At 39.3% G+C, this 13052-nt stretch overlaps 2 protein-coding genes across 2 annotated transcripts in view; one reads left to right on the plus strand and one right to left on the minus strand.

The window, feature by feature from the left end:
• The window catches only part of MMP26 (matrix metallopeptidase 26), a 323658-nt gene that overhangs the window by 60095 nt on the left and 250511 nt on the right, over nt 1–13052 (plus strand). The window lies entirely within an intron of this gene.
• Nucleotides 5450–6522, minus strand: LOC105543008 (olfactory receptor 51S1). The gene has a single exon (XM_011984742.1). It carries the CDS (start codon nt 6450–6452, stop codon nt 5484–5486), a length of 969 nt encoding a protein of 322 aa, XP_011840132.1. The 5' UTR covers nt 6453–6522; the 3' UTR covers nt 5450–5483.

Consider the following 13052-nt stretch of genomic DNA (forward strand, 5'->3'; position numbering starts at 1 on the left):
GGGGAGGGAGAGCAGACACACTGACATCAGAAATGAAATTCTGATGCATTAAACTCAGTGCTTTCTTGTTAGAGAAGGAAAACAACAACAAACAACAACAACAAAACTGGACCAAACTCAGCTGATGCTCACCCATGGAGGGAGCATTTAAAACAGCCATAATCAGTGGGGAATTGCCGATCCCAGCAGTCAAAACTGGAGTGCCTGTAAACCTCACCACCACAGACCAAAGTGACCTGGGTCTTTAAGTAAACTTGAAAGGCAGTCTAGGCCACAAGGATTGCAACTCTGAGATGAGTCCTGTTGGTCCAGGACTGAACTGGTCCAGAGACAGTGGACTAGAGAGGGGTGCAACCTACAGAGACACACTGAGGCTGCTAAGGGAGTGCTGGTATCACGCCTCCCCTAACCCCAGGCTGCATAGCTCATGGCACCAAAAGAGACACCTTCCTTCTGCTTGAGGAGAGGAGGGAGAAAAGTGGGAGGAGTTCGTCTTTCATCTTGCATGCCAGCTCAGCTGTAGCAGAATAGAGCACCAGTCAGAGTCTCGAGGCTTTGTTCCAGAACCTAGCTACCACATGGCATTTCTAGACACATCCTGGGCCAGAAGGGAACCTGCTGCCTTGAAGGGAAGGACCTAGTCCTGGCAGCACTTATCAACTGCTAACTGAAGAGCCCTTGGGCCCTGAACAACAAGCGGCAATACCCAGGTACTATATCAAAAGCCTTGGGTTAGCCTCTGAGACTTGCTGACTTCAGGTGAGATTCAGCACATTACCAGCTGTGCTGGCTATGGGGAGACTCCTTCTGCTTGAGGAAAACAGAGGGAAGAGTAAGGGGACTTTCTCTTGCACCTTAGGTAGCAGCACAACTACAGGGCTGAAGAGCACTAAGCGGGTTCTTGGGATCCCCCATTCTAGGATTTGACTCTTGGATGGCGTTTCTGGACCTGCCCTGGGTCAGAGGGGAGCCCACTGACCTGAAGGGTGAGTCCCTGGCCAGGCAGTATTCACCACAAGCTGACTTAAGAGCCCTTGGGCCTTATGGGAATATCTGTGGTTTTCTGGCAGTATTTCGCATGGCCAGTGGTGGCAGGTGGCTACAGGATGAGGTTCCTTTGCCTTTGGAAAGTGGAGGGAGAGTGGGAAGGTCTATATCTTGTGATGTGAGTGCCCCTCAGCTGCAGTATAATAGAACACCACGTAGACTTCTAAGGCTTTTGACCCTAGTGCCTAAATCCCGGACAGCATCTCTGGACACACTTGGGGCCTGGGGGAATCTCACTTTCCTGAAGAGAAGGACACAGGCCTGGTTGGCTTTGCCAGCTACAGATTGTGGAGCCCCAGGGCCTAGAGCAAACAAAGACAGTAGCCAGGAAGTGGTTACAGTAGGCTTTGGGTGAGACCCAGTGCTGTGCTGGCTTCAGGTCTGACCCAGCACAGACATACTGGTGGTGGCCACAGGGGTGCTTGTGTTACTCCACCCTTAGATTCATGTGGCTCAGAACACAGAGATACTCCATTTGTTTGGGATAAAGTAGGGGAAGAGAATAAGAGTCTGCCTGGTAATCCAGAGAATATTCCATATTTTATCCAAGACCATCAAGGCGGTACTTCGATGAGTCTAGAAGAAGCACAGCATTACTGGGCTTGGGATTACTCCTAAAGTAGATACAACTTAGATCACAACATCCAAGTCCCTTGAGATATCTATAAAGTCATCCCAAGAAGGACAGGTACAAACAAGCCCAGACAATGAAGACAATAAATAAACAATTCTTGAATGACCAGACAGTGAATAACATTTACTAGCAGGAACACTGTACAGGAAAACATGACCTCACCAAATAAACTAAATAAGGCACCAGGGACCAATCCTGGAGAAACAGAGATATGTGACCTTCCAGATAGAATTCAAAATGGCTATGTTGAGGAAACTCAAAGAAATTCAAGATAACACAGAGAAGGAACTTGGAATTACATCAGAAAAAATTAACAGTGATATTGAAATATTTACAAAGAATCAAGCAGAAATTCTGGGGCTGAAAAATGTGATTGGCATAATGAAGAATGCATTAGAGTCCTTTAATCACAGAATTAATGAAGCAGAAGAAAGAATTAGTGAGCCTGAAGACAGGTTATTTGAAAATATACGGTCAGAGGAGACCAAAAAAAAAAAAAAAAAAAAAAAGAATAAAAAACAACAAAGCATACCTACAGGATCCAGAAAATAGCCTCAAAGGGCAATTCTAAGAGTTATTGGTCTTAAAGAGGAGATAGAGAAAGAGATAGTTAGAAAGAGATAGTTAGAAAGTTTATTTAAAGAATAACAGAGAACTTCCCAAACCTAGAGAAAGATATCAATATACAAGTACAAGAAGATTAGGGAATACCAAATCAATTTAAGCCCCCAAATAACACCTCAAGGCATTTAATAATCAAATTCCCCAAAATCAAATATAATGAAAGGATCCTAAAAGCTGCAAGAGAAAAGAAACCAATATATCTGACAGCAGACTTTTCACTTGAAACTTACAGGCCAAGAGAGAGTGACATAACATAATTAAAGTGCTGAAGGAAGAGTTGTCTTACCCAAGAATAATATATCCAGTGAAAATATCCTTAAAACATGAAGAAGAAATAAAGACTTTCCTAGTCAAACAAAAGTTGAGAGATTTCCTCAACACCAGACCTGTTCTATAAGAAATGCTAGGCCAGGCATGGTGGCTCACATCTGTAATCCCAGCACTTTGGGAGGCCGAGGTGGGCGGACCACCTGAGGTTGGGAATTTGAGACCAGCCTGACCAATATGGAGAAACCCCATCTCTACTAAAAATACAAAAATTAGCCATGCATGGTGGTGCATGCCTGTAATCTCAGCCACTCAGGAGGCTGAGGCAGGAGAATAACTTGAACCTTGAGGGTGGAGGTTGCAGTGAGCCAAGATCATGCCATTGCACTGCAGCCTGGGCAACAAGAGTAAAACTCTGTCACACACACACACAAAAAGAAATGCTAAAGGGAGTTATTCAATCTGAAAGAACAGGACATTAATGAACAATAATCACTTCAAGGTAGTAATACAAAACTCACTGGCAATAATGAGTACATAGAAAAACACAGAATATTATAACACTATAACTCTGGTGTGTAAACTACTCTTATGCCAAGTAGCATGTCTAAAAATAAATAAATAAAAAATAAGAGCTACATCAACTTTTCAAGACATAGACGGTACAATAAGGCATAAATAGAAAAAAAATATTAAAATGCAGGGGAAACAAAATTAAGGTGCAGTTTTTATTGGTTTTCTTTTAGCTTGTTTAGGCAAAGAGTGTTAAGTTGTTACTAGGTTAAATTAATGGGTTATAAAATAGTATTTGAAATCCTCATGGTATATTAGTTCAAGCTTACATTGCTATAAAGAATTATCTGAAACTGGGTGGTTTATAAATTAAAGATGTTTAATTGTCTCACAGTTCCACAGACTGTACAAGAGGCATGGCTGTGGAGGCCTCAAGAAACTTACAATCATGGTGGAAGGTGAAGAGGAAGCAATCACATCTTCGCATGGTGACAGGAGAGACAGAGAGTGAAGAGGGAAGTACCACACACTTTTAAATCATCAGATAGCATGAGAAGTTACTCACTATCATGAGAAAAGCATGATTTAATCATCTCCCACCAGGTCCTCTCTCCACATTGGGAGTTACAATTCAGCATGAGATTTGGGTTGGGACACCCACCCTGCAGCAGACTTCTGCCTGGACATCCAGGTATTTCCATACATCCTCTGCAATCTAGGTAGAGGCTCCCAAACCTAAACTCTTGCCTTCTGTATACCCACAGCCCAATACTACATGGAAGCTGCTATGACTTGGGACCTGCACCCTCTGAAGGAACAGTCCAAGCTGTACCTTGGCTCCTTTTAGCAATGGCTGGAGCTGGAATGGCTCAAGGATGCATAGATCAACAGGGCCCTGGGCCTGGCTCACAAAACCATTTTTCCCTCTTTGGCCTCCAAGCCTGTAGTGGGAGGGGCTGCAGTGAAGGTCTGAAATACCCAGGAGGCATTTTCCCCATTGTGGTGGCTATTAACATTTGGCTCCTCTTTATTTATGCAAATTTATGCAGCTGACTCTAATTTATCCCCATTTAAATTTATCTTATTTGTCAGAGACCCTCTTCATTTGGGCTGCTTTGACTTCCTGGCTTTGCTTCAGTTCTTCAGGCACCAGGACCTGGCTCCAGGCTCTGAATTTGGCTCAGGTTTGCACCATGTATCTCCTTCTGGAAACCAGATTTAAGGGGAAGTACCTAATAGGGAAGCACTACCCTAGTACAAGAAATCAAACCTTGCAGCAAAATCACACTGAAGCTCTTGCTTTTATCACATCCACTAACATCCTATTGACCAAAACAAGTCATGAGGACCACAGTGGCCAGAGAAAATCATGTGTCTAAAGTGAGAGTGATGGTAAATACGATTCGTCCACTTTGTTCCTCCTGATGTGGGTGTGAATGTATACTGCTGCTACTAGGAAGTAAAGAATTGAGACCAATAATTCCAAATGCCACTTGTAAGATTCCATTTATATAAAACATTGTAAGTGCTCACTAAACAGATAATTATAGTTAAGTTTGGGAGATATAATTTAAAATTATTCTTATTTATTCTATTTTTTCTGAAATATGCAAAAATTTTAGAAATTAAATTAAATTTCATTTTGAACTGACAATAATTATGCATATTCATAGTGATGTTTTCATGCATGTCATGTATAGTGATCAGATTGGGGTAATTAGCATATTCATAGTCTCAAACATTTCTCATTTCTTTGTGTTGAGAACATTCAATATACATATATATTCAAAAAATATACTAACATTTTGAAAACTAAACGAAGAATTAAAAAAATTATATTCCCTCTTTTTTTTTTCTGGCCTGATCAGAGTTAAATAACCTACCTCTTGGTGTGAAGAATCTAAATGAGAGACTTACTTGCATTTTCCTCATTTATCTAATTCCTAAGGATTGGTCAGAATTCTTACTTCTTAAGGAGGTACAATACCAATGGAAGATCTTCTATCTAGTTGAGAAGAATGTTTCTGTCTTATTTTTCCTTTGCTATGTAGATGATTAACTCTTCTAGATTTATCCGTATTAAAATATAGATATAGTGACAGGATTAACAACAATAAAATAACAACAGGCACACACTTGGATGGTTGTGACAAGATCTGGACTCTGGCCCTTCCTGTGTCATTGATATATAATGTACCAGTGGGTGGATCACATTCATTCTTTGGGGATTGTAAGCTTTCATCAATATATACAGGCATACTTCCAGGGATAGGAAGCCATATCCATGTATATGCACTTATGAGTACGTGAATGATCATTTCATGCTTGGTGAACTGAGTTGTCACAGAAACTTTAGTATCAGGAGCCCTGTACCACCAAACATGGAGGGGCATCCTCCTCACTGAGAACAACCCATCTTCCTGGGCTGCAACCTATTGAGTATTCTTTCTCTAATCTCCATCTTGACACTATAGAGAATAGGGTTTATCAATGGAGGAAGAAGGAAATGGACATAGGAGAGAAGAGTATGGGTATGCTGAGTGATTGGCAGCTCAAGATGGCTAATCAGTGCCAGGAGGATCATAGGAATATAGAAGAGGAGCACGGCAGAAAGGTGGGCAACACAGGTTTGACCAGCCTTCCAGCGATCTTCCCTGGACTCCACACCTTGCAACACCTTGCCAATCAGGCCATAGGAAAAGAAAATCAGCAGGGGGTCCAAACCCATGACTGAAAGAACCACAAATAGGCTATAGGCTGCACTCCAAGCTCCTGGGCAGGCCAAACGAGCCACATCTGGATGCAAGCAATAAGAATGGGTTAGGACCTGTGGGCGGCAGTAGGGCATGCAGGCCAGCAGAAATGGCAGGGGCAGATGGAGACCCAGGCATCTAAAAGCAATGGCCACGCTGATTTTGCTAATTACACCGTTGGTGAGGAGAGCTGAGTAGCGGAGAGGTCGGCAGATGGCCAGTGCCCGATCAATGGACATGGCAAGCAAGACAGAGGACTCCATGACAGAGAAGACATGGACAAAAAACATCTGTAGAAGGCAGGCTGAGGCAGGGACAGTGTGAACACCAGCAAGGGCAAGGCCCAGCAGTGTGGGCGTCAGGGCGGTAACCAAGCCAATATCAGACACACTAAGCAAGAAGAGGAAGAAGTGCATTGGGCGGTGCAGGGCAGGCTCCAGGGCAATGATCCAGAGGATGGTACCATTTCCCAGTGCAGAGAGAAGGTAGACAGCAATGAGGGGCATCGTCCACCAGGAGGGTACACCTGATAGGCCTGGCATGCCCACAAGCAAGAAGGTGGGGGCCATTGAAGTGCTGCTATTAGGAGCTGTCTGAGTTAGTAATGTTGACATAGTTCAGAATTCCACGTTGAACTCTGGAACCTGAAAAATAATTAGAAAGGTTTACTTAATCGTGTGCCAAATTTGCATAAAACTTTCCAAAATAGCCTGCATCTTCACTCCCCGACTCATGTACACACACACACATACACAAATACACATTTCCTCCCTAGGCACACACCCATCCTAATAGTATATGCAGCATTCATTCCTTGCGTTTGAGGTTTTCCTACAGCTGTCCTCATAGCTCTGTGGCTCTGTTTCTTTTCCTAAATTTTTTCTCATCTTTTTGACCTTGTCTCTCCCTGTAGTGTTATTCTATTTTCTTTCCTTACTTTATGAAAAACACTTAAGGAGACAGTCTATTTATCCATATTTTTTTCTCTTTCCAACCCCAGTCTGACTTCTAGATTGCCTTAAGATATTTACATTTTGGTGCAATTTAACTGTTCTTACTAAGTCCCCAGTTACTCCTTCATTTCTAAATTAAGGGGCATTCATTTTTTCTAAGCTTGATTTATTTCTTAATGAGCTTTGGCTACTATGGATCTGCTTTTTATTTTTTCAAAAATTTGCCTTTTCAGAATTTAGCCTTTTAGTTCACCTTGCTATGTCCCTATGATTTATACATTGGTATTTAAAATTTTTATTTTATTGAAATGTAATAATTGTACATACTTAAGGGAGTGCATGGGGTATTTTGTTACATGCAAAGAATGTGAAATGATAAAGTCAGGGTATTTAGGACATCCATCGCCTTGAGTAATTATAATTTTTATATGTTGGAACATTTCAAGTTCTGTCTACTAGCTATTTTGAAATATAAAATACATTGTTGTTAACTATAGTCACCCTACTTGACTGCTGAACATTATAACTTATTTCTTCTATCTAAGTGTATGTTTATATTTTTGAGGTATTTTTACTTGGCCCTCTTTCTTAAGTGGTCTTATGTACTCTCATGACATCAACTCGAGTCTACAAACTGATGAATTACTAATATATATTCCCAGATCCTACTAGGGTTCATCTCACCTTGGATATCCCATGCAATTTAAATTCAAATAATCCAAAGCAGATCTTAACAGACACATCTTAATGCCTCTGTCAGAGTCATCAGTTAGGAAACAGTGAAGAGGAATTTATGTCAATAGCAAAACCAATAAGACACTCCTTGGTTCCCTAAGTCAGTTGTTGGCACCACCATTAATCAATTTCCCAAAATAAAAACCTGAGAATTAGCCTCTCCTCACATGTAATATCCAAATATTATTTATAATTTTAACAAGAGGGACTGGGCACACACCATAGTCATATCTTCTTCCCTGCCCAAATGCCCAGAAAGATTGGCACTGAAATTCTGGACAAAAAGACAATGAAAATTGGCACCTAAAGAAAAGTAAAATAAAAAGCTTGCCAGGTTTTGTTTTCCGGGTAATGATATAGATACAAGTTAACCCTAAACATTTATTTAAAAAATTCCAAATACGTATGTTATGAAACATTACATTAACGTTTAAAATAAAATATAACTTTCAAGCTAAAAAAGAAAGATAAATGCAACAAAAACTTAATCCCATAGACTTTTAAAAAGAAATAAATAGAAACAGACATTCATTTCCAGTGTGATGGATTGAGGAGGCTAACACATTCTCTCCCCTACAAAGCAGGTATAAAGCTGACAAGCTGTCAATAACTTCCATTTTGGCACTCTGGAAATCCATTAGAGATGTAAGCTTGTTTATTGAAACTGCCGAACTTTGGAAAATAACAGCCACGCGCCTGGCATTTTGGCAAGGCAGCTTCATTCCGCTGCCTCCAGCTCTATCATCAGTGGTCAGATAAGGAAATCCCACAGCTTTGTTCCTCACTCGTGAGGCAGCTTCCGTGATTTTGAACTCTGTCAGTTAGCATGGCAATTTTGGTGGCAAGGAAATAGGGAGGGCCAGCAGCTCCACTACCCTGAAGTTCTGATCCTCTTTGGGGCAATGTGTCCACCAGCAGACTAGGTGGGGATTTAACACAGAGTTCTGGCTGAAAAATAAAACCAGATGGTAAGTGGAATCTATAGGAAGAAATGAAGAGCACTGGACATACTCAATATATGGGTAAATATGAATGACTCTATATACATTTTAGTTAATTTTCCCTAAATTTCCTTAATAGGTTTGAATTGGATGAAAAGGTAATTATAATACTGTATTGTTGAGTAAATTATATATATTATATATGTATGTGTCTGTATATGTATGTATATGTATTATAATAACAGCACAACAAGGGGGTGGAATTAAAAATTTATTAAAACAAAACTTTTGAATGTTACTGGAATTAAGTTAATATTATTCTGAAGTAAATTATGTAGTAATGTGCATATTATAATTTATAGAACAACTGCTAATAAAACAGTAAAAAAATCAAGAGATGAATTGAAATGGTTTGCCAAAAACATTTAAACAAATGAATGCAACGAAAAAACAGTGGAGCAAAAAAAAAAGGCACAAGACTAACAGAAAACAAATAGCAAAATGACAGGTGAAATTTCAACCGTGTCAGTAATCGCAAAGTGAATGGACTAAACATGCATCATAAAAGGCACATTGTTATGTAGAATAAAAAAGCAAGTTATAACTATATTCTGTATACAAAAGACATACCATAGATTCAAAGGAGTAAATAGTTGAAAGTAAGAAGGTAGAAAATTATATATCCCACAAAAACACATGAGAGATGGAGTGGCTATACCAATATCATATAACAATCATATATGCATATATAAAGAACACTAGATCCTAAAATACATGAACCAAAACTGGCAAAATTAAAGAGTGAGATAAGCAATTTATCAATAATAGTTGAAGATTTTAATATCCCAAACTCAATAATTGATACAACAATCGGAAAAATATACAAGGAAACAGAAATCTTTTGAAAAACACTCTGAATCAGAAACGACATTTATATAATACTATCCAAAATAGCAGACTGTGTATTCTTTCCAAGCACATATATAGGATTTTCTGTATGAAGAACTGTAGGCTGGGAGGCAAAATAAGCTTTAATAATTTTTAAAATAGTCATATACAGACTGTGTTCATTTCTCAAATCAATAACCTAAGCCTCTTTAAGTATTTACAAAACAAAGAACAATCAATACCCAAACTAAACAAGTGTTGGTGAGAATGTGGAGAAAAGGGACCCCTTGTACATTTTTGGTAGGAGTAGAAATTTGTACACCCATTATGAAGAATAGTATGAAAGATCTTCAAAAAATTGAAAATAAAACCACCATATTATTCAGCATTCCCACTTCTGGATATGTATTCAATGGAAATAAAACTATGATCTCAAAGAGATACCTTCACTCCTATGTTCACTGAAGCATTATTCATAATAGCCAAGATATGGAAACAACTTAAGTGTTCATCGATGTATGAACAGGTTAAAAATTGTGATATATATAATATTCAACCTTAAAAAAAGAAGAACAACCTGTGATTTGCAACAGCATGGATAAATATGGATGACATTATGCCAAGTGAAATAAGCCAGATACAGTAAGAAAAATGCTGAATGACCTGTTTTGTGTGAACTCTAACAAAGTCAAACTCATAGAAACAAAACAGAAAGGTGATTATCAGGGTTTGAGGGGTTGTAGGGGAAATAGGGAAATGTGAGTCAAAGGATACAAACTTACAGTTATAAGATGTGTAAGTGTTAGAGGCTTAATGTACAGCATGACAATTATAGATAACAATAATATATTGTATACTTAAATTTGCCAAGGGGAACCTCTTATGTATCCTCTGGACACACTCACACATACAAACATGTACACACATACAATGGTAACCGTGTGAGGTAATAAATATGTTAATTGGCTTGATTGTGGTCAATATTTCACAAGGTATACATATATCAAAACATCATATTGTACACCTTGAAAATAGACAATTTCAAATTGTCAATTATACTTTAATAAAGCTGAAAATAATGGAATAAAATTAAAAAACAAAATAAGTACAGGTGACATAACTAAAGATTAAGAAATTAAAAACCCTTAGCAAGCCCTAAAAAGAAAATAAAAGATGCAAATTACCAAAATCAGGAATGCAATGTGGGATAACACTATTAGACAATTAGCTGAAATTTTTTTAAATCCTAGAAAACTAAAAATTATAAAACGGACTCAAGAAGAAATAGAAATTCTAAACAGACCTATAACAAATAAAGTCAATTACTAATTAAAACTCTTCCTACTAAAAAATGCTGAAGTCCAGATGATTTCATGGGTGAATTAGATCACATATTAAAAGAAGAAATAATCACTAATGCTTCTCATAATGCTTTAAAAATAGAGAAGGATTTTATAAAATCCTACTCAATCCAGAAGTAGACTGTAATCTTGATTCTAAAGCCAAATCATAACAAAAAACATAGCACTGACAAATTTTCCTCAAGTAAATAGACATATAAATTCTTAATATTAGCAAATTAAATTTGGCTACATATAAAAAAATTCTGCACTGTGGTTTTGTGGAATTTATGCCTAAGTGCAGAGTTGATTTTGTATTTCAACATCAACTAATGTAATAAACATTAGAAAAAAGGACAAAAATTGCATGGTCATCTCAATAGGCACAGAAAATCATGTGTCAAACCATGTACTTACTCATGATAAAAACTCTGAATAAGGAGGGTTCCAAGATGGCCGAATAGAAACAGCTCCAGTCTACAGCTCCCAGCATGAGTGACAGAGAAGATGGGTGATTTCTGCATTTCCAACTGAGGTACCGGATTCATCTCACTGGGGCTTGTTGGACAGTGGGTGCAACATACGGAGTGTGAGCTGAAGCAGTGTGGGGCATGGCTTCACACTGGAAAGTGCAAGGGGTCAGGGAATTCCCTTTCTTAGCCAAGGGAAGCTGTGATAGACAGTACCTGGAAAATCAGGACACTCCCACCCTAATACAGCACTTTTCCAATGATTTTAGCAAATGGCACACCAGGACATTATATCCCATGCCTAACTCGGAGGGTCCCACACCCACAGAGCCTTGCTTACTGCTAGCACAGCAGTCTGAGATCAAACTGCAAGGCAGCAGCAAGGCTGGGGGAGGGGTGTCTGCCATTGCTGAGGCTTGAGTAGGTAAACAAAGTGACCTGGAAGCTCAAACTGGTTGGAACTCACCTCAGCTCAAGGAGGCCTGCCTGCCTCTGTAGACTCCACTTCTGGGGACAGGGCATAGCTGAACAAAAGGCAGCAGAAACTTCTGTAGACTTAAACATCCCTATTTGACGGCTTTGAAGAGAGTCATGGTTCTCCCAGCATGCAGTTTGAGATCTGAGAATGGACAGACTGCCTCCTCAAGTGAGTCCCTGACCCCTAAGTAGCCTAACCTCCCAGTAGGTTCCAACCGACACCTGATACAGCTGGGTGCTTCTCTGAGACGAAGTTTCCAGAGGAAGGATCAAGCAGCAACATTTGCCGTTCTGCAATATTTGCTGCTCTGCAGTCTCCGCTGGTGATACCCAGGCAAACAGGGTCTGGAGTGAAACTTCAGCAAACTCCAACAGACATGCAACTGAGGGTCTTGATGGTTAAAAGGAAAACTAACAAACATAAAGGGCATCCACACCAAAACCCCATCTCTAGGTCACCATCATCAAAGACCAAAGATAGATAAAACCACAAAGATAGGGAGAAAACAGAGCAGAAAAGCTGAAAATTCTAAAAATCGGTGTGCCTCTTCACCTCCAAAGGAACACAGCTCCTTGCTAGCAATCCAACAAAGCTAGACATAGAAGGATTTTGATGAGCTATCAGAAGTAGGCCTCAGAAGATCAGTAATAACAAACTTCTCTGAGCTAAAGGAGGATGTTCAAACCAATCGCAAAGATGCTAAAAACCTTGAAAAAAGATTAGATGAATGGCTAACTAGAATAAACACTGTAGAGAAGACCTTAAATGACCTGAAATGAGCTGAAAACCATGGCACGAGAACTTCCAATACATGCATAAGCTTCAGTGGCCGATTCGATCAAGTGGAAGAAAGGGTATCAATAACTGAAGATCAAATAAATGAAATGAAGCAAGAAGGGAAGTTTAGAGAAAAAAGAATAAAAAGAAATGAACAAGGCCTCCAAGAAATATGGAACTATGTGAAAAGACCAAATCTACATCTGATTGCTGTACCCGAAAGTGACAAGGAGAATGGAATCAAGTTGGAAAACATCTTTTAGGATATTATCCAGGAGAACTTCTGCAACCTAGCAAGGCAGGCCAACATTCAAATTCAGGAAATACAGAGAATGCCACAAAGATACTCCTCGAGAAGAACAACTACAAGGCACATAATTGTCAGATTCTCCAAAGTTGAAATGAAGGGAAAAATGTTAAAGGCAGCCAGAGAGAAAGGTTGGGTTACCCACAAAGGGAAGCCCATCAGGCTAACAGTGGATCTCTTGGCACAAACTTTACAAACCAGAAGACAGTGGAGGCCTATATTCAACATTCTTAAAGAAAAGAATTTTCAACCCCAAATTTCATATCCTGCCAAACTAAGATTCATAAGTGAAGGAGAAATAAAATCCTTTACAGACAAGCAAATG

Source organism: Mandrillus leucophaeus, unplaced genomic scaffold (genome assembly GCF_000951045.1).
Source record: "Mandrillus leucophaeus isolate KB7577 unplaced genomic scaffold, Mleu.le_1.0 Scaffold1065, whole genome shotgun sequence".
NCBI lineage: Eukaryota > Metazoa > Chordata > Mammalia > Primates > Cercopithecidae > Mandrillus > Mandrillus leucophaeus.

What these genes read in the sequence shown, in the direction of transcription:
- LOC105543008 (XM_011984742.1), bottom strand. Translation starts at nt 6,452, where the DNA reads ATGTCAACATTACTAACTCAGACAGCTCCTAATAGCAGCACTTCAATG.